The sequence below is a fragment of the Equus asinus genome, chromosome 17 (genome assembly GCF_041296235.1).
Source record: "Equus asinus isolate D_3611 breed Donkey chromosome 17, EquAss-T2T_v2, whole genome shotgun sequence".
Lineage (NCBI taxonomy): Eukaryota > Metazoa > Chordata > Mammalia > Perissodactyla > Equidae > Equus > Equus asinus.
In genome coordinates this window covers 40,872,599-40,894,421 of record NC_091806.1, presented here as the reverse complement: position 1 = coordinate 40,894,421, position 21,823 = coordinate 40,872,599, and the positions used below count along the sequence as shown (strand labels likewise).

At 47.0% G+C, this 21,823-nt stretch overlaps 2 protein-coding genes across 3 annotated transcripts; both read left to right on the top strand.

Annotated features, from left to right (window-relative positions):
* The first annotated feature begins 1 nt into the window (after position 1).
* TEX54 (testis expressed 54) lies at positions 2 to 613 on the top strand. Its single transcript, XM_070488041.1, has one exon. It carries the CDS (start codon positions 152 to 154, stop codon positions 563 to 565), a length of 414 nt encoding a protein of 137 aa, XP_070344142.1. The 5' UTR covers positions 2 to 151; the 3' UTR covers positions 566 to 613.
* Positions 614 to 865: 252 nt separating this feature from the next.
* STX5 (syntaxin 5) lies at positions 866 to 20,912 on the top strand. 2 transcript variants are annotated; one of them, XM_014834325.3, is made up of 11 exons: positions 866 to 1,011; positions 1,692 to 1,935; positions 3,488 to 3,558; positions 3,725 to 3,780; positions 3,899 to 3,969; positions 7,624 to 7,740; positions 7,825 to 7,881; positions 8,058 to 8,139; positions 8,620 to 8,726; positions 8,898 to 9,019; positions 20,163 to 20,912. In XM_014834325.3, the coding sequence occupies exons 2-11, from the start codon at positions 1,711 to 1,713 to the stop codon at positions 20,320 to 20,322; spliced, it is 1,068 nt and encodes a 355-aa protein (XP_014689811.1). In that variant the 5' UTR covers positions 866 to 1,011; positions 1,692 to 1,710; the 3' UTR covers positions 20,323 to 20,912. The 2 variants fall into 2 exon arrangements, with proteins under 2 accessions (XP_014689811.1, XP_044605767.1); XM_044749832.2 differs by having other exon boundaries at positions 875 to 1,011; positions 1,844 to 1,935.
* Positions 20,913 to 21,823: the final 911 nt, after the last annotated feature.

Sequence of the window (21,823 nt, the reverse complement as noted above, 5' to 3'; positions counted from 1 at the left end):
AGCCTTTTGTGGTGGGAGAAAGGAAAGAGGGCTGGCTGCCTCCAGAGCTGGGGCTGAGGGATATCTGACGTCACAAAGCCGGCAGCAGTGGGGAGGGCTGGTGTGGCTGGCACGTAGTGCGGGGGGGCCTCTCTGGGGGCCGTGCAGGGCCATGGGCTGTTGCCAAGACAAGGACTCTCACACCTCCGATGAGCAGGGCAAGGAATCGGAGGAAGTCGAGGAAGGTGGGACGACAAAAACACCAGGGGGGCCTAGAAAGTGGGAGAGGGGACTGTCCCCACGGGACTGCCCAGGAGGTTGGACCGGGGAGGGTAAAGCGGAGCTTAGTGGCCTGGTCATCCCCGCAGGCAGCGGAAGGGTCGATGTGGACTCTCCGGACCAGCAGCGGAATCGCAAGTCGAACGAAAGCCTTCTGATCACCGTGGTGTGGCGGCGGCTATCCCTGTTCAGTCGTCGGGGCTCCGCGCGGTCAACCAAGAGGCTATCAAATCAAACTCAAAAGCATGGGTGTGCGGTCGTGGAGGGCAAAAACGAGGAGATCCCGGAGGAGCCAGAGAAGGGGTGACCCCAGCCTTACTCTCAGTCCGCCCCAGCCTCCAGAAAATAAAGTTTCTAACGTGTACCTGCCCGAGCGCTACTGCTCCGCTGCTGGCTCCGGGCGCACTGGGCCTGGGCAGCAGTGGGGCTGCGGGTTCTTTAAGGCTCCTCCTCCGAGGCTGATCCAGCCCCCGGGTCTCCGGCTCTAGTTCCTTGGGGGCGGGGTGACGGAGGCGGCCTAGCCAATGGGAGGGCGCAGTCGCTCTTGCATTTGAGTGGGGGGCGTGTCCCTTGGATCACCGGGCTCGAATAGGCGTGTCACTGCCCTGTCGTCACCGGGGGTGGGGTTACGTGTGGGTGACGTGGCGGCTTCCAGTCTTTGGTCTGGTTTCCGCGGCTTCGGCTCCCGGGGAGGAGGCGGTGACGACCCGGGAGATTGTGGCAGTGGCGGCGGCGGCAGGCGTCAGAGGGGAGGTAGGATTGGCTCCAACAGGGGTCTGGCGGCCGTGTCAGCTCCGAGCAGCGGCTTGCTGGGGGCGGCGACGGGCGGGGGGAAGGGAACCAGGGGCAAGCGGGTAAGTCCAGCCGGCCTAGCTCGGGGGTGAGCGAATACCTCGCTGTCCAATCAGGAAGACCCCTGTTGAGAAAGACGTCAGCATTAGCTAATCAGCGGCTGCAATCCTCCAGCAGGCGGGATTTTGGCGGGGGTGGGACTTCCTGTTTCAAATAAACACCTAGAGGTTCCCCCCTCCGCCCACCGAAGTGTGTCCACCTCAGGAGGTCCGTCACCGTTTCTCCCTAAGGAGTCTAAAGAACCCGTGGAGACGTGAGGGCCCAATTAGGGCCTGGGGCAGTTGCACAGGCCGGGCTGGAGCCTCGGGGCCACGGGACGTGGCTCTGGCCCTGGCTCCACTTCAGGGCCCCCAGCCCGCGCTCTGGCCGCCAGGGCCAAGTTAGAAGAGTCGAGGAGGGGGACGGCCGACGCCGGAGAGGAAGCGGGGCCCTGCCCGCTGCGGGCCGGCCCCAGGATCTGCGGGTGGCTTTGGGCGCGAAAGTCCGTGCCTAGAGAGAAGGGGCCCGAGGATTTGCTGGTTGGGGGGGAATTTGTGGGGAAGAAGGCTGCCTGGGGAATGACACTCTCCCCTCCACAACAGTCCGAGGTTATGCGTCTCAATGATCCCGCGGAAACGCTACGGGTCTAAGAACACGGATCAGGGTGTCTACCTGGGTCTCTCAAAGACACAGGTCCTGTCCCCTGCAACTGCTGGCAGTAGCAGCAGCGACATCGCCCCTCTGCCCCCCCCAGTGGCCCTGGCCCCTCCCCCTCCCGACACCATGTCCTGCCGGGATCGGACCCAGGAGTTCCTGTCCGCCTGCAAGTCCCTGCAGAGCCGTCAGGTAAGGATCTGGAGAGGCAAAGGCAAGAGTGAGCCTCACTCAAATCTGGGAGAGGCTGTGCTCCAGCACTGCTGATTGAAGTCATTCTTGGGGGAACCAGATAGAGCACTGAGCAGTCTTGGAGGGGGCGGTAGGATCTACTAAGAAATAGAGAAGAGGTAGGCTAGCTATCTAGGGGCAAGGATCTAGACTTTTTGGGGGGAGGAATCCCACGGAGGCTAGGGTTGCTATTCTGGAAGGAATACCTGAGAGTGAGAGGTGGCTGCTATATATTTGGTTTGGATAAGAAACAGGTTCTAGAAAGAGCCTTTAGCTCAGAGACATGCACCTTGAAGTCTAGTTCTCTTGAATATAGTTCTACCACAAGTTTGCTTTGTGACCACAGGAAGTTATTGTAGTTGGGCCTCAGTTTTTATATCTGTAAAATGAAGTTTCCTAGAGAATTAATTTTTTTTTTCGTGAGAAAGATTGGCCCTGAGCGAACATCTGTTTCCAATCTTCCTCTTTTTGCTTGAGGAAGACTGTTGCTGAGCTAAAGTCTGTGCCAATCTTCCTCTACTTTATGTGGGATGCTGCCTCAGTGTGGCTTGACGAGTGGTGCTAGGTCCACACTTGGGATCCGAACTCGGGATCCGAACCTGTGAACTCTGGGCAGCTGAAGTGGAACGCACATAGTGGTTCTGGCCGGCCCTAGATAATTAATTTTTACTAAAATCATTTTAATTTTACTAAAATCATTTTGGCGTGCTTTTTAAAAAATTAGATTCCCTTCTCTCAGTCCAGACTTTCTTCTAAGTGGGACCTGAGTGACTATTTTTCTTTTCTTTTCGTTTTTTTTTTTTTTTTTTTTTGAGGAAGATTAGCCTTGAGCTAACTTCTGTTGCCAATCCTCCTCTTTTTGCTGAGGAAGACTGGCCCTGAGCTAACATCCGTGCCCATCTTCCTCTACTTTATATGTGGGACACCTGCCACAGCATGGTGTGCCAAGCAGTGCCATGTCCGCACCCAGGATCCGAACCAGCGAACCCTGGGCCGCCGAAGCGGAACATGCAAACTTAACCACTGCACCACCAGGCTGGCCCCCTAAGTGACTATTTTAAAATATATTTACTGCTCAGCTCTTGTTAACAACTGCTCTTCTATATGATCCCCAAGAGCTTTCCAGTTATCCTGTTTGATTCCCTGATTCAAGGAGTAAAATGGTAATACCAGCTACTATTTATTTAGGGCTTACAGTGTACTGAGTATTTGGCTGGAATACTTTACGGCCCTTATGTCATTTTATCTTAGCAACAACAACAGGAGGTGTGTGGAGTGTTTTCATTTTATAGACGAGGAAACAGAGATTCAGAATGGTTTAAGTAACTTGCCCCCAAATCCCCCAGCTGGTAAATGGTGAAGTCAAGATATGAACCTGGGTCAAGCTATCTAGACCATCTGGTGGAGAATGCCACTAGTACTAGAGAGAGAATTTAGTGGACGCCTTAGGAACAGTGAAAGCTGGAAATGGGGAGGGGGAGCTGAAGTCTCATGTTTTGATGTTGCTTTTCAGAATGGAATCCAGACAAACAAGCCAGCTCTGCGTGCTGTCCGGCAGCGCAGTGAATTCACCCTCATGGCCAAGTGAGTTGAGAGATACAGGGGTGCTGGGGTGATATAGTGGCTGAGAAGTAGGCTTGCCTGTGGTGGCCTTGGCCGTGAGGGCTATGAGTGGTGGTGCTGGAGCTAGTGTGGGAATAGGCCCTCTCCTGCCCTTTCCCATGGTATTCGCACACATGCTCATTTGCAGGCGCATCGGGAAAGACCTCAGCAACACATTTGCCAAGCTGGAGAAGCTGACAATTTGTGAGTGTTCTTGGGGTCTTTCAGAAGTGGGGCAGTGAACCAAAGAGGGCCGAGGAACCGTATCCCCTGAGCCTTGTCTCTGACCTCACCTGTGGTGGCTTCCTGTTTGTCTCTGCAGTGGCAAAGCGCAAGTCCCTGTTTGATGATAAAGCAGTGGAAATCGAGGAGCTAACTTATATCATTAAACAGGTGAGCTACTAGCTATTGATAGAGCCTAGCATTCCAATCGGATTGCTTCCATCATTTTCCATTGCCATAGAGGCCCAGAGCAAGTTTCTAGAGCCAGCCCCAAACATGCTGCTCATCCATTGGGTCACTGGACACTTATTCATCATCTACTGTATAGAGAGCAGTGTGCTGAGCCCTTGCCTCACAAACAGGAGGCAAAATTCCTGCCTTCAAGGGCTTATTATCTAAAATAGGTATCCAGCCCCATAAACTCATACTTATGAGTAGGAGGCAAATGGTCCAGAAAAGATCTTACAAAAAGATGAATGAGACAGTCCAGGAACACTGGGAAAGATTTTATAGAGGAGGTGAAATCTGAGCTACTTTCAAGGCCTGTGTAGAGGCAATGGAAGAACATTCCAGATAGGGGAAACAACGTGTGCAGAGGCATGGCTTGTAAAAGGGAAAGTTCAAGTCTTTGCTCAGGTATTACCTACTTAGGAAGGCATATCCTGATCGTGCTGTTTAATATTCCACTGCCCAAAACTCTGATCTCCATTATCTTGCTATGTTTCCTTTTTCATAGCACTTGATACATTCTAACGTTCTCTATAATTAACTTACTTACTATGTTTCTTGTTAGTCTCTTGTTCTCTCCCACCTACATTGTCCCCCTCAAAAAAAAAATATATATATACACACACATATGTAAGTGCTAGAAGAGCTGGGGTTTTTTCTTTCTGCTTGTTCATAGATATATCCTAAATCCTGTAACGATGTATGACATATAGTAGGTAGTCAATATTTGTTGATTGAATAAGTGATTGGCAGGAGATGAGGCTGGAAAGGTAGATTGGTGGCTGGTTGTGAAGGTCATCGTGGCCCTTGTTAAGGAGTGTGAAATCACTCTGTATGCCATAGGCTACAGAGACGGTTAGAACCTGGATCCCAGTTCTGTCTGAAAGACACCTGTATGGCACAGTTCTATACAGTTGTGATTCCTTCTTTTCCCTCACAATGTAATGAGAATAAAACGTGAAATTGAATGACCATGGGGAAGAAAACTCCTGGAGCATAGATATGCAGAAAGGCTGGGGAGGAGGCTGCTACAGTTGTTCAGTATGAAGATGGTTATGGCAGAGACCAAAGGGCAGACACATTGAAGAGATGCTGCGCTGGGTAGAAAAGGGAGGTTTCCATGAACTCTTGGGGCGTTAGTGCATAGGCATTTAAGAACCAATGACTTGGGCCGGCCTGGTAGCGCAGCAGTTAAGTGCGCATGTTACGCTTTGGTGGCCCAGGGTTTGCAGGTTCGGATCCCGGGTGCAGACATGGCACTGCTTGGCATGCCATGCTGTGGTAGGCATCCCACATATAAAGTAGAGGAAGATGGGCATGGATGTTAGCTCAGGACCAGTCTTCCTCAGCAGAAAGAGGAGGTTTGGCAGCAGATGGTACCTCAGGGCTAATCTTCCTCAAAAAGGAAAAAAAAAAACAAACCACTGACTGGATTCAGGCAGACTTGAGTTCAAATCCTATGTCCACCACTTATGGTGTGACCTTGGATATGCTGCTTAACTACTCTGAGCTTCAGTTCCCTTACAAATAATAAGAGGGTGATAACAGTATCTACCTCATAAGGTTGTTGTGAAGATTCATCTGTTTATTTATTCAGTCACTCATGTTCTGAGTGACTTTTTGCTCCCTGGTTCTAGGGATTCAGCCTGGTCCCTGGCCTTGGGAACTTCCTTTCTCAATGGGTAGACTAGACCCTACACAAGTAAACAGAAAAGACAGTTTCAGATAGTGGTAAATCCTATTAAAGCAATAAAGGGAGTGAGTTACGAGGGTAGGGACCCACCCTAGATGGGGTGGTCTAGGATGACCTGGCTGAAGAAGGATCATTGAGACCTGAATGGTGAATCATCCAAAGATCTGGTGGGAGCACTTTCTAGAAAGGGAGAATAGCAAAGCAAAGGGTCCTGAAGTGTGGGCACCCTTGATGCATTTGATGAACACAAAAGAGGCCAATGTGGCTGCAGCATAGCAAGTGAGGAGACTGCTAGGGGATGAGGTCAGAGGAATGGGTGGGGCCAGACCCTGTGGAGTCTGTTAGCCAGGTAAGGAATTTGGGTTGTATTCTAAATTTGTTGGAACCTCTTAGAAGATTTTTAAGCAGGAGGATGACATTTTGGTTTAAAAGATCACTCTAGTTGCTGTGTAGAAAGTGGATTGTAGGAGGGCAAGCTCTAAGAGGAGGGTCATTTAGGAGGCTCTTGGAGATTTTTGAGCGAGAGAGAAGAGGACTCTTTGGACTAGGGTGTGTTCAGAAGAGGAGGAGATGAGTGGACAGATTCAGAGTCTATGTTGCAATCAGCTAGGTTCTTTGTGAGTTCCTGCTTAGGTTCCATGTGGATTAAGGGAAAAGAGGAATTGAGGATGGCTCTTAAGTTTTTGGTCTGAGCAACTGATGAATGGTGGTGCCATTTACCAAAATGGAAAGGAAGGAAGAAGGAGGAATGACTTCTGGGGGGAAATTGAGTTGTTTTCTATATGAAGTTTAAGGGCAAAGGGGAAGTTGTAAGCTGCTTAGCGTGTTGTGTGGCACACGGTAAACAAATACGAGGCTGCTGTTGTATTCACACGGGGCCGAGTACCCAGTCAGCACTCAGTAGATTATGGTTATGTTGTGGCATATAGGTAGGTTAAAGAGATGTGTGTGTGTGACTTAGAAGCTTCTAGCTTGGGCGCCTAGGTGGGAAGTGGAGCCGTCTTCTAAGCTAGAAACCTGGGAGAGAAGATTTTTATGGGGTAAAAACCTGGAATGCAGTTTTGCACTAGGCTGTGGGGAGGCTGCCTCAACTCCAAAAGGACAGACCAGTCAGCAGTGGACATCGTCCAGGGATCTCAGTGGTTGGGGCTGGGATACTGATTGAAGGGACTATTGAAGGGTCTCTAGAAGTTGTCTCATCTAGTTTTTCTTCTGTCCTTTTTCTTGAAGTCACTATTCTTGACCCTATTCCATTCCCCCTTCTCCTCTTCCTCTGATCCCTCCCTGGCTCTGGCTGCCCAGGGGCAAGCTTTGTCTGCCACCCCCTGGCCACCTCCTTCATTTCCCTTGTCTCACGTGGCCCTTGGCAGGCTGGACTGGGGAGTGGATGATGCATTGGTCTGGTGTAGAAAGCCTGGCTGTGCTACTCACTCATTGTGTATGACCTTGGACAAGTCACAGAATTCTGTATGTAAAAATCATTTCATTGATGCTTCTGGAAAACCAGTGTGCCTTTGACTCTTCCCTTTTCCTGAGTGCTACACAGGTGCTTTTTGGTCAACATGCCCTGGGTTCAAGATTTTGGCCTTTTAAGGGGCTCTGTGGCCGTGAGCATGGCCTCACAAGGTGGAGTAGGGCAGCAGGGTGCAGAGGGTAAACACGTCATTTGTTTACAAATGGATGAGACCATATTTCACCTCTTTCTGGCTCTACTCTGTAGGGACTGAGCCAGAGCTTGGGAAATCTCAGCAGGCCGCTCTGGTCTGATGTCTGAGATACCCTCACCCCTGCTAATAACTTCCTTCTGGACGTCCCTGCCGGAGATGTCCATGTGGGAGAGATAGATAGATGGTTGCTGAGGACTCCTTGGTTGACACTCCTTTTTCTGTTGGCTCTTCCACCAGGATATCAATAGCCTCAATAAACAAATTGCCCAGCTTCAGGATTTCGTGAGGGCCAAGGGCAGCCAGAGTGGCCGGCACCTGCAAACCCATTCCAACACTATCGTGGTCTCCCTGCAGGTAGGACCTGGGGGAGGCTACGGGGGAGACAAAAGGGAGGAAGGTGTTGTCTTCTTTGGCTGACCCACTCTCCTTTTCTTCTAGTCGAAACTGGCCTCCATGTCCAATGACTTCAAATCAGTTTTGGAAGTGAGGACAGAGGTGAGAAGAATCTGTGTAGGAGGGATGGGAATCTGGGGGTAAGGGCCCAAGAGGGAAATGGGACAGGGACAGGTGGAAGGGTGAGGGCATCAGGGTCATGGGCTGACAGGAGGATCTCTTGAACATGCCCGCTTTCCAGAGGCCTCAGGACCTTTGCATTTCTTCCCCAACCCCAGAACCTGAAGCAGCAGAGGAGCCGGCGGGAGCAGTTCTCCCGGGCACCCGTGTCAGCCCTGCCCCTTGCCCCCAACCACCTGGGTAAGTTACAGGCAATGCAGGGAGCCCTGAGGGGTAAACCTTAGTTACTTTGGTTGTGACAGCATCCTCTAAAGGCAGGTGTGGCTAGGAGAATGGAGGAGCAAGGAAGTGGCTAGGCTTTATCTCTCAGAGGTCAAACCTAATTGCTGGGATTCATGATCCACATTTATAGTCTTCCACATTCTCACTGTTGGGGGTGAATTCAATCATGTTTGGAAAAATGATAGTTTCTAATATTTTCTGTGCAGTTACTCACTTTATTCACACTCTCTCATTTAATTTTCACAAACACCCTTTGAGAAAGCAACTATTATTATTCCCCATTTTACAGGTGAGGAAACTGAGCCTCAGAGAGGTTAAATGATTTGTCCAGGGTCACAAGGCTAGTAAGTGCCAGGGCTGGGATTCAAATCCAGAGCATGTGGGCTTTGAATCTCCTTTTAACTACTAAGAAGTGCCATGTCTTCTTTCTTCGCCCAGGGGGTGGTGCTGTGGTTTTGGGGGCAGAGTCCCGTGCCTCCGGGGATGTGGCCATCGACATGATAGACTCTCGGACCAGCCAGCAGCTGCAGCTCATTGACGAGCAGGTACCCAGACTCTGAACTGGGGAGGAGTTGCTCTTCTGTCCTCCTCTGTGGGCCACAGTCAAGTGTCTGGAATGTGCCATGGGTGGAATGGCAACCTAGGAGGGTCTTAAAGAGGCAGGCCCTACCCTGCAGAAGCTCGCAGTGCTCATGTGTGCTCTTTCTCCTCTGAAGGATTCCTACATCCAGAGTCGGGCAGACACCATGCAGAACATCGAGTCCACAATTGTTGAGCTCGGCTCCATCTTTCAGCAGTTGGCACACATGGTTAAGGAACAGGAAGAAACCATTCAGAGGTGAGACTCTTTTTCTCTCTCACCCAAACAGAGGAGCCTTTTCTTCCCTGTGGGTTGGCATCCTAAAGATCCCCAGGGACACCTTGATGCCCTTTGGCAGAGTAGGGTGAGTCCTACCCACCCACAGGGCCCAATTCACCTGCCTCCATCCATTCAACAAGTGTTTATTGAGCACCTGTTCCACGTCAGGCACTGTTCCTGGAGTTGGGGATCCAGCGATGAGTAGAACAATAGAGTCTATTTCATGCAGCTTACTTTGTAGTGTATGTATGGAATTCACTAGAGTGGGTAGGGGCTGGTGCTGCGGCCAAGTGGTTAAGTTTGCCGCTCCACTCTGGCGGCCCAGGATTTTGCCATTTCGGATCCTGGGCACGGACATGGCACTGCTCATCAAGCCATGCTGAGGCAGCGTCCCACATAACACAACCGGAAGGACCCACAGCTAGAATATACAACTATGTACTGGGCGGCTTTGGGGAGAAGAAGAAAAAAAATAGAGTGGGTAAGGACAGCTTTTAACAAGAATTGACAAGAAATTTTCAGGTAGCGATAAGGACTATACAGAAAATTAAAGTAGCGTGATGCGTTAAGAGAATGAGTGAGTAGGAATATCAGATTGGGTGGCAGGGAAGGCTGTTCTGAAAAAGACGTGACATTGAAGCAGAGACCTGAATGATGAGAGGGATCTAACCATGCAAAGAGAGACAGGAACAGAGGTGCAGATGAGACTAGAGGGAGGTGGGCAGAGCCCAGCGATGGGAAGACCTGCTCTTCTAGCGCCACCTGCCACTGCAAGGGGCATTTTATTTTTTTTAAACCTTTTTTATTTTATTTTTTAAAATGTTATTTATTTATTTATTTATTTTAAACAATTTTATTTTTTGTGTGTGATATTTGCTATTATGCAATTTTTTTCTTTTGAGGAAGATTAGCCCTGAGCTAACTACTGCCAATCCTCCTCTTTTTTCTGAGGAAGACCAGCCCTGAGCTAACATCCATGCCCATCTTCCTCTACTTTATACGTGGAACGCCTACCACAGCATGGCATGCCAAGCAGTGCCATGTCCACACCTGGGATCTGAACTGGTGAAACCCCGGGCCGCGGAATTGGAATGTAAGAACTTAACCACTGCACCACCAGCTGGTCCGGCCCCTGCAAGAGGCATTTTATCTGCTCCTCTTCTTTGGCAGTTAGTGTTCATGCAACCAGTTATGGAGATACAGCCATGGACAAAGATCCCTGCCCTCGTGGAACTTACATCCTAGTAGGGGAGATAGATTATTAAAAATACACATAGGGCCAGCCCTGTGGCTGAGTGGTTAAGTTCCTACGCTCCACTTTGGCAGCCCAGGGTTTCACTGGTTTGGATCCTGGGTGCAGACATGGCCACTGAGGCCACGCTGAGGCAGAGTCCCACATGCCACAACTAGAAGGACCCACAACTAAAATATACAACTATGTACTGGGGGGCTTTGGGGAGAAAAAGAAAGAGAAAAAAAAAGAAGATTGGCAACAGTTGTTAGCTCAGGTGCCAACTTTAAAAAAAAAAACACATAATAAGTAAATTGTCCAGTATATATTTTTGCTCACTGATAAATACTATAAATAAAGGTAGAGTAGAGTACACTGATCAGGAATGCTAGATTTGGAGGAGCAAGTTGTAATTTTATTTTATTTTATTATTATTTTTTAAAGATTTTATTTTTCCTTTTTCTCCCAAAGCCCCCCAGTACATAGTTGTGTATTTTTAGTTGTGGGTCATTCCAGTTGTGGCATGTGGGATGCTGCCTCAGCATGGCTTGATGAGCAGTGCTATGTCTGCGCCCAGGATTCGAACTGGTGAAACCCTGAGCTGCCGAGGCAGAGCGCACGAACCTAACCATTTGGCCACAGGGCCAGCCCCGTGTAATTTTAAATAGAATGGTTAAGGTGGACCCTATTAAGAAGGTGACATCTGACCAAGATTTGGGAGAAGATAAGGGAGTTTGCCATGTAGAGATCTGGGGAAGTTTGCCAGGCAGAGTGAAGAACCAGTGTGAGGGCCTTCACACAGGAATGTGTCTGATGAGTTAAAGGACAGCAAAGAATCCACTGCAACTGGGGAAGAGTGAGGAGGAGAGTAGTACCGGGTAAAGTCAGAGGGAGCTGAGGGGCCAGATCACGTGGGGCCTTTTAAAGTCATGTGAGGCTTTGGCTTTTACTCAGAGTGACCTGAAAAGCAGTTGCAGGGTTTTGATGAAAGGTTCCTCTATTTGACTTCTATTTTAAAAACATCATTTGATTGCTGTAGTCAGAATAGATTGTAGGGGCCTAGGACAGAAGCAAGGAGATCGGTGCAGAGGCCTGTACAGTAATCTGGGCAGGAGGTGATGGTATGGGGCTGGCCTGGTGGCACAGCAGTTAAGTGCGCACACGTTCCGCTTCGGCGGTCCAGGGTTTGCCGGTTCGGTCCCCAGGTGCGACATGGTACCACTTGGCATGCCATGCTGTGGTAGGCATCCCACATATAAAGTAGAGGAAGATGGGCACGGATGTTAGCTCAGGGCCAGTCTTCCTCAGCAAAAAGATGGCAGCAGATGTTAGCTCAGGGCTAATCTTCCGTAAAAAAAAAAGGTGATGGTAGCTGGGACCAAGGTAGTGAGTAGTAGTTGGATTCTAAATATAATTTGAAGGTTTGAAGGTAGAATCAACAGAATCAATTCCTTTTTTTTTTTTTTCTGCTTTATCTCCCCAAACCCCCCCTGTACACAGTTGTATATCTTAGTTGCATGTCCTTCTAGCTGTGGGATGTGGGACGCCGCCTCAACGTGGCCTGACGAGTGGTGCCATGTCCTCACCCAGGATCTGAACCCTGGGCCACCGCAGCGGAGTGCGCGAACTTAACCACTTGGCCACGGAGCCGGCCCCCAGAATCAATTCCTTGATGAACTGAGTGTAGGCTGTGAGAGAAAAAGAGGAGTTTATGATAATTCCAGGCTTCTGATGTGAGCAGCGGAAGGGATTCATGGCCTTTGCTTGAAATTGGTTACTGTGGGTAGAGTAGGTTTAGGGGGAAAATGAGTTCAGTGTTGGACACATTGTCCAGCAGGAGGTGGACAGTTGTCTGTTAGACATCCAAGTGGAAATAATGAACAGGCAGATGGATATATGGAGTTTGGAAGACAAGTCTGGGCCAAGGGTGGGCAGAATTGGACTTTGCAACTGGGTAAGGGAGTGTGTGTAAAGAGGAGGATCAAGCACTGAGTCCTGGGACCATTTCTGAACCCAAGTCAGTCCTGGGAAGAGGCTGAACAGAGCACAGCTGATGAGGTGGAAAGAAAAATAAATGGATGTGCTGTCCTAGGAGCCAAGAGAAGAAAGTGAGTCAAGGAAAGAGTGATCAGCTGTAACAAAGTTTGCTTTTAGGCCAAGCAAGATGAGAGCTGGGAATTAATTGGAGTGTTCAGTTCATTAACATTTAATGTAATTTTCGATAAGGTGGGATGTAGGCCTGCCATCTTACTATTTGCTTTCTGGTTTTCCCTTCTGTCTTTTGTTCCTCTGTTCCTCCTTTCCTGTCTTCTTTTGAACGATTGAAATTCTTTTCAGAATTCCATTTAAATTTGTCTGTTGGTATTTTAGCTATGTGTCTTTTTTTTTTAGCGCTTGCTCTAAGGATTACAATATGCATCATTTACTTTTCACAGTCTATTTCATAGACAGTGTAAGAACTTGGCAACCCTCTCCTCCATCCTTTATGCTCTAGTTCTCATATTTGTTGCATCTACATACTTTATAAATCCCACAGTACATATTATAATTTTTGCTTTAAAGTTTAAAGAAATTAAGAGGAAAAAATAGTGTTTTGTATTTACTCATATGTTTACCCTTTCCATTGATTCTCATTCCTTCTGGAATATCCAGTTTCCATCTTGTATCACTGCCCTTTACCCTGAAGAACTTTCTTTAGTATTTTTTTGTAGAGTACATCTGCTGATGACAAATTCTTTTACTTTCCTTTTATCTGAAAGTTTATTTCACTTTCATTCGTCTTTTTTTTTTAAAGATTGGCACCTGAGCTACCATCTGTTGCCAAGCTTTTTTTTTCCTTTCTCTCCAAAGCCTCCCCTGTACAAGGCTGTATATTCTAGTTGTTAGTCCTTCAAGTTGTGCTATGTGGGATGCCGCCTCAGCATGGCTTGATGAGTGGTGCTAGGTCCACGTCCAGGATCCGAACTGGCAAAACCCTGAGCTGCCAAAGCAGAGCGCATGAACTTAACCACTTGGCCATGGGGCCAACCCTCATTCTTTTTTTTTTTTGCTCGGGGAGATTCTCCATGAGCTAACATCTGCTGCCAATCTTCCTCTTTTGGTATGTGAGCCGCTGCCACAGCAGGGCCACTGACAGACAATGGTGTAGGTCTCTGCCCCAGGAACCGAACCTGGGCCACTGAAGCAGAGCATGCCAACCTTAACCACTAGGCCACTGCGGCTGGCCCTCACTTTCACTCTTTTTTGTTTTTTTAAAGGTTGGCACCTGAGCTAACAACTGCTGCCAATCTTTTTTTTTTTTTTGCTTTTTCTCCCCAAATCTCCCCAGTATATAGTTGTATATTTTAGTTGTGGGTCTTTCTAGTTGTGGCATGTGGGATGCCACCTCAGCATGGTCTGACGAGCGGTGCTGTGTCTGCGCCCAGGATTCAAACCAGTGAAACTCTGGGCTCCCGAAGCGGAACATGCAAACTTAACTGCTACACTATCCAGCCAGCCCCAGCAGTTGACTATGTATCTGCATGTGATTGTCTTTGAATTTATCCTGCTGGGAGTTCTCTGAGCTTCTTGAATCTGAAAATTTATGTCTTTCACAAACTTTAGGAAATATTTGGGCATTATTTCTTCAAATATTTTTTCTATCCTTTCCTTCTGGGGATTATCTCTATACACACACACGCACACACACTTATATCACATTGCATCTCATTGGGAGATATTTAATGTCAGATTGTCCCTAGATCAGTGAGAATAATATGATCACTTGATTAAGATGGTGACAGATAGTCTCTCTTTTTAAAAGTAGGTTTTCTTCTTTGCTGTCACCAAGTAATTTATGGAATACCTATGGTATCCTATTCCCCTAGAACCTTTTACCTAATGTTTCTATCCATTTATGATGCTTGGGTGAGTCAGTTTATCTCATTGGGATACACTTTTCTGTAAAGAAGAGCTTTCCCTTAGTAACTGCATGAGCTCAAGTTCCTCTTAATTGGGCTGGACAAAACCTTAATTATTTTTCTACATTTTCAGAGTAAATAGTTGATGGCAGTTGCCACAAGTAGTGGCCAAGGACTTTTTATTATTATTTTTTTCAATTCTTCCTCTCTTTTGGGCATGATTATGGGCTTAAGGTTTTTATTTACTTTTTGAATTATAATCAGTTAGGATAAGGATTATTTTCTTTTTTTTTTTTTTTTGAGGGAAATTAGCCCTGAGCTAACATCTGCTGCCAATCCTCCTCTTTTTGCTGAGGAAGATTGACCCTGAGCTAACATCCGTGCCCATCTTCCTCTACTTTATATGTGGGACACCTGCCACAGCATGGCTTGATGAGCGCGGTACATAGGTCCATGCCTGGGATCCAAACCAGTGAAAACCAGTGAAACCCAGGCCTCCAAAATATAGTGCATGAACTTAACCACTCCACCACCTGGCCAGCCCCAGATAATGATTATTTTCAATGTTCAGATTGTTTTCAATTTGTCTAGTGGGAGCCAAGAGGTTTTTGTTCTTATTTTTTTAAAGCATGGGAGAAAATACAAATATGTTTGTGTGCTGATAGGAATAATCCAAAAGAGAAATAAAAATTGATATAGGAGCAAGGGGAGAGAATTCTTAAAATTATGTTCTTGAGATGGTGAGAGGATGTGGAATCCAGTGTGTAAGGGGTGGGCTTGGCTTTCAGAGGAGCTGGTGATGGGTGGAAAAGTGGGGCATGATGTCTAGATGATGGGCCAGGGGACCAAGACAGCTATATTCATGGCACCTTATAAATGCTGGTGCTCAATACATGGTAGTTGAATATATAAATAAACATCCTTCAACCAGTGGTTCCTAAACCTGGATACTCATCAGAACCCTCTGTGGAACTTACAAAAAATGAAGATTCCTGGAGGGCCACTGCACTCACGTCTGTGGAATCAGAATCTCCAGATACGAGGCCAGGAACCTATTTTCTTTACCTGCCCATTTCCTCAGACTACTGCAGTCTTCTCAGTTCAGGAAGAAGAAAGGCCATTAGTGGAAGGAATGGAGAGAGGAGGAGTGGGAGGTTTGAGGTATCCACAGGTCTGCAGGCCCAGCCCACTCACTCTGGGCCTTTAGGCCATGTCCAATCCTGGTTGATCTTTATTTCCTACAGCACCCAGCAGAGGGCTTTTCCCCTAGGTTGTTGAGCAAGTGAAAGGGGGTGAGCACACACATTTCTAAAGCAGGTTTCCCAACACTGATCCCTTATGCAGCCTCACATATGTAACTGGTCAAGGTAAAGAAAATAGGTTCCTGGCCTCACACTTGGAGATTCTGAGTACATAGAGGTGAGTGGAGTGGACCACCAGGAACCTTCATTTTATACAAGCTCATAGGGAGTTCTGATGACCATCCAGGTTTGGGAACTACTGGTTAAAAGGATGTTTATTTATTTATTCAACTACTATGCATTAAGCACCAGCCATTTATAAAGTACTGTGAGTACAGCTGTCTTGATCCTAGCATCGGGAGAATTGACTGATGCTTATCTGGTTCAGCTGAGACCTCAGGCACCTCTTGCTAAGTTAAGCCATAAACACTACAACTCCTCAGGCTACGATGTATTTTGAATATTAGAATGTTATTATAGATTCAGTGAAACAGAATTGTAAAAGATATTTGAGTTCTTTCCCAAATGCATATGTGTTTTAAATAGAATTGTAGCATTATAGTGTATTTGCAACTTTACATTCTAGTCTGCATTGAAAGTGTCCTAAGTATTTTTCAGTGTTAGTATTCATTTGTTCTTTGGTTCAGCAAACATTTGTTGTTGCTGGTGTGAGCTAGTCCTGCTGGATCTGGGGATAGGAAGGTAAAAGACAGTTCTGGCCCTCAAGGGGCTCAATGTCTAGTAGGAGAGACATACACTAGCAATTACAGTTCAGTATGATAAAGGCAGGGACAGAGGAGAATGAGGAAACTCAGAGTAGGCACCTCCCCTAGATGGGGGCGGGGGGCCTTCCTGAAAGTAATACCAAGCTAAGACTTCAGGGGAATGCCAGCCAGAGAAGGGGAAAGGAAGTGGCATTCCATGTGGGGAAAAAGCAAGTCAGAAATGAAAAAGAGTTTAGTAGATTCCAGGAATGCAGGTGGATTCCAGGAATGCAGATGTATTCCCTGTGGCAGGGGGAGTGGCTAGAGAGGCAGGGCCAGATCACAGAAGACCTGTTTGCCACAGCAAGAAGTTTGCTCTCAGGGAGAGAACACAGAGGAAATGGATTGATGCTGGGTGAAGGGAATGAAGTTTGTTCCAGCCATGCGGAGTTTCAGACTCCATGGGACAGCCAAGTGGCATTTGATGCGTGGTCTGATGCTCAGAAGAGAGGGCTGAGCTAGAGCTAAGGACTTGGGAGTCAGTGGCCTCTTGGTGAAACCACGAGCATAGATGAGACCATCCAGGGACATTGGGTAAAATGAGAAAAAGGACAGGACAGATCTCCGTGGATTCCAGGGATCTCTAGAGAAGGGAAAGTTCTGACCAAGAGACTGAGAAGGAAGGGTTAGGAGGAGGGAAGAAGGTGCAGAGAGATGTACTCTTGGAAGCTGAGATGGAAGGGTTTTTAGGAAGAAAGGAGTGGCTATTTCTCGGTGCCCTGAAGTAAGAAAGTGTGAGGTAAGGATCCTGAGGTGTTAATTGGATCACCGGGCTAGGATTAATTGGACCAGTGCCAGCAGTTTCAGTTGAATGGCTCAGAAGCAATTTTACAGCAGATTGAAACATAAAAGGGAGATAACAAAAGAGAGAAAATTTGTGAACAACCATATGCATAAGAAATTGAAATTTTGAAAGGATGAAATTTTAAAAGTGGACCTTCTTTCATTTGTTTCCTGGATGCCAGTGGATCTGGATTTGAGCTCCCTCTTTAGAAACACTGATTTAGTCCAAAATTCTCCAGTATGTAAATTCCTAGGCCCCACCCAAGATTCTCTGGATGTGAGACCTGGGAATTTTCATTTTGGGGACCTTCAAAAGGTGATTCTTATTTTTTCTAAGGTATGAAAACTGCTGATTTAATGTTACTGAGGCATTTTCCTTTTCCCCCCAATTTGTAAATTAAAAAATCTCAAACTGTAGAAAAGTTGGGTGGATAGCACAATGAACACGTATATTCCTTTCATGTAGATTGATCAACTGTTAACATTTTATCACATTTGCTTTCTCTTGCTCTTTTTTTCCTGAATCATTTGAAAGTAAGTGCAAATGTCATGACATTTTTATGCCTAAATACTTCAGCCTGTGTCTCCCAAGAACAGGTATTCTGCTGAACAGCCACAATACCTAAGAAAATTAAGAATTCTCCAGCACTATCCAGGACTCAGTCCATATTTGGATTTCCCCAACTGTCCTAAAAAAATGCTGTTAGCTTTTTTTTCCCTTCAATTTAAGACAACATTTGATTGTTGTGTCTCTTTAGTCTGCTTTCTGTTTTGTTTTTTGTGACGTTGTCTTTTTTTGAAGAGGCCAGTGCTTCTTGTAGAAAGTCCTGCATGTGAATGTGTCCAGTGTTTCCTCATGATTAGATTAAGGTTGAATTTCTTTTGGCAGCTACATAGGTAATCCCATCAGTTGGCACTTGGTGAAGTTACCCCTTTATTGGTGATGCCAAGTTTGGTCGCTTGTTGAAGGTGGTGCTATCAGACTGAGTCATCTGTGGAGTCATACTTTGAGTCCATGTGAATGGCCAGCTCCTCAGCCCTTTGATGATCCTGGCCTGACTCATTTGTGAGATTGTGTGTGGCAAAATGGTAATTTTCTAATGCTCTCATTCCTTCTACATTCATTAGCTAACATTCTCCTGTAAAGAAGATTTCTCTCTTTAATATTACTATGGAATAATAGTAATTTCTTTTTTTTTATTCAATATAGTATAGTGCGTTACCATTGTTATTCTTTATTACAATCAGATTTCCTAATCTGGCCATATGGAGCTACTTAAAGACAGTTTCTGTATCCTGAACATGACTCAGTTTCTCTCAATCATTATGAAGTTTTGGGCAAAATGAAACTCAGAAAACTAACATCCCAGATCTCCTAGTCATGTTCGAGTAATCTTTCCACTTCTTGGGCTGACCGTCTTCTTCGGTTCAACTGCATTTTTTTGGTGTTCCCAAATTAGACTCACCTTCTAGTCTTCTGGTTTCTGTGTCTCTCACATCAATTTCATTGTCTGTCCTTCTGTTCAGCCAGACTCCAGCTTTTCATCGCTTGATTCCTTCCCTCTGTAATTGTTTTTTTCCCCTCTCCATCAGATATTCTTTTGCCCTCCTTCCATTGCAAACTTTTCCCCTTTTGGTTTTCCTCTCCTTTTCAAGCCTTTTTTTTTTTTTTTGAGGAAGATTAGCCCTGAGCTAACATCTGCTGCCAATCCTCTTTTTGCTGAGGAAGACTGGCCCTGAGCTAACATCTTTGCCTATCTTCCTGTACTTTATATGTTGCCTGCCACAGCATGACTTGCCAAGCGGTGCCATATCCGCACCCAGGATGCAAACTGGCGAACCCCGGGCCACCTAAGCAGAACATGAGAACTTAACCACTACACCACAGGGCTGGCCCCTCTCAAGTCATTTTTTTCTGCCTCATCCATTTTCGGTTTCCTTTCTTTCTCAAGCCATGTTTTTCTGCCTCATTCATTTTTGTTTTCTAAATCCCCTGGCACTTCTTCAAAATAGCCGATTGTTTCCTAATTTTTTCACCACCAGAGTTCCCTTCTATCAGTTTTCATTCATGGACTCCCATGAGTCTTTTATATGCCAGATTTGCATTATTGGTTTTCCATTTTTGTTAAGCAAAGCCATTCATAATTCAAATGGCTTTTTCTGTTTTTGTTAAGCAAAGCCAGTATGAGCTTTATTGGGTATGAGATGACATATGCACCTACATCGAGAAATATAGTTACAGCCTAAAGCTGGGAAACGTGTTACTTTAGTTAGCCTCTTTGACATAAATAGGGAATCATGTACAACCCAGGCTCTCTGTATTTGGACAGAGATATCTTGAAGTCGTCATGACCAACTTCCAGGACCTTGGCCTTGCAGCCAATGGCCCAGCCCCTCCTCTCACTTTCCAACTGGATTGGTAGCCTCCACCTACTTCTGTATCCTCAGAGCTCGCAAAGATCTCTGCTCCCAGGGGCTCCGTTTGTAAAGACCAGGGTTTGTGTTTCATTTTTAGGATTGCCTATGCAGGTTGGCTGGGAAATGCTTTATTTTCCTCAGCAACCTATCAAGAGATTGCCCTTCCTCTGAAGACTTCTCTGTACTCTGGAGAGACATTGTTCTCCTAATTCAGGGCTCTTCTTATTCTCTGACTTCCTGTCCATATCATTAAATTTTTTTCCCTGGCTCACTCGGAACCAAGAGTTCCTGACTATAATGGTGTATGAACTTTTTCCCCTTATTACAAATGCAATACTATTTGTTAGATAAAAATCAGTAAATAGCGATGAACAAGAAATTATAATAGCTAACATTTTGGGGGCTCTTAGTATGTGTTGGGCACTTTATGTTTGTTAACTCATTTAAGACTGACACCAATCAGAGAGGCAGGGTTTGTATTATCCTCATTTTCCCTTCAGCTGCAGTTGAAGAAAAGGAGACTTGAGGTTAAATAACTGGCTTAGGGTGATAAACTAATAAGTGGCAGAGCTGATTTTCCAACCAGAGCCATGACTTGTTTATATTACCCTTCCAGAACTTCTTCTATACACAAATATATATGCACCCAAATGGGATCGTATTGTATGTAAACACTTTTTACTCCCACATATTGTGACCATCTTTCTGTGTCAGTAAATACGCTTCGACAGCGTTCTTTTTAATCCGGTGTCCTTCTGTTTCCTCTCCTTCCGGCTCTATCCCCAGGATCGACGAGAACGTGCTGGGAGCACAGCTGGATGTTGAGGCCGCCCATTCAGAGATCCTCAAGTACTTCCAATCGGTCACTTCCAACCGGTGGCTCATGGTCAAAATCTTCCTCATCCTCATTGTTTTCTTCATCATCTTTGTGGTCTTCCTTGCCTGAACCCTCTCCACTCTGAGGCACTCCGTGGGGGTTTGGAACCCTCTTTGGGAGGGCAGGTGGCCAGTGCTGCCGCTGAGCCTGTGCAGGGTGCTTGGGAGAAAGGCCCTGTTTCCCTGGAACTGGTAGGAATGGCCACTGCCCCTGGTCCCCCACCCCTTGCCTCTGGCCACCTTGTCCTCCCCTCACCACCCTCAGGCCCATGAAACACAAATGGTTCTGGATTTGGACTCTGCTGTGAAGTGGCTGGAAGGGAGCAGAGGCCAACTAGGGGGCCGGTGGGGGAGGTTGTCTCCGCTAGGAGATTTTTATAAACTCTCCCCAGCCTCTCCCAAAGGAAACTTCGGCAGCAAGGGGAGATGATGTCCTTCCCCACCTTCCTCAGAGCGAGGAGAGGAAGTGAAACTGCCCCAGGGACCAACTTTCCCATCTGGGTTAGAATTTGACCTCTTCTTCCTCTTCACCATGTGAGGCAGGGGGCCCTGAGCCCCTCGGCTGCCTGTACAACCCCAACTCTGGCTGCTGGTGACTCTCAATCTGCCAAATGTGCTGCAGCCCGTTTTCTCCCAATTACAGCAAGACTGTCAGCCTCACTAGCCATGTCGTCATTTCTGGGTGGGAGCGTCGAAGGGCCTAGGCGGCAAGCAGAGTGAGCCCACTGCCCAGTAGCAGACCTGAAAGGGTTGGGCTGATGGCTTTGAGGGCCAGGCTTTGGGCTCTGCGCGCACAGCTGTCTCTAGGCAGGGGATAACCAAGTGCTGCAGCATTTCATCAGCATAGAATCTTCCCTTCAAAACGGAGAGCAGGGTCCCAGAGTGGGTCCCTGACTGGTGGCAACTTCTAGGACCATCTCCAGCAGTATTTGGACCTGTTTCATCTGCATCCTCCAACAAGTTGGTCCCAGTTTTTCCTTGAGTTGGATGAGGCAGGAGCTCTGCCTGCTGCCAGGAGCGAAAGGCAAAGTGAAGAATTTGTTCCCAGCTCCAGCTGAGATTCTTGGTCCCCTGCAAGCACTTCACCAAATCCAAGCCAATCACAGGAGAATGAGGAAGAGAGCCGCCTGGAATACACACCCTCCGGGGAGGTTAATATGCTTCTTGGTCATTCCTGACCAGGACCCACAACTCCATTCTGAGGACACTCAGTTCCCCCCATCTCACACCCCAAAGGAAGCTCAAACTATAGAGACAACAATCACCATACACTGGACTGGCCCTAGTACTCTGAGGGGTCTGGGAAAGCCCATGTCTTTTTTAGCCCTGGCATTTTAATATTTCCTCTCTCCTTGACCTCTGTTCAGCAGGTGGACTTGCTGGCACCTTCACTGCCCAGTTGACACACTATGTGAGCCTAGCAAAGCCCATCAGTGGTGGGTGGGGAGGTTTGTGAAGACAATTGCTCACCAAAGCCTGACACATGCAGTCTCTCATTTAAGTCGGCAACTCTTCGTGGGGGGATGCATACATCAGAAATTAATTTATTTCACAAATATTTATTGAGTTCC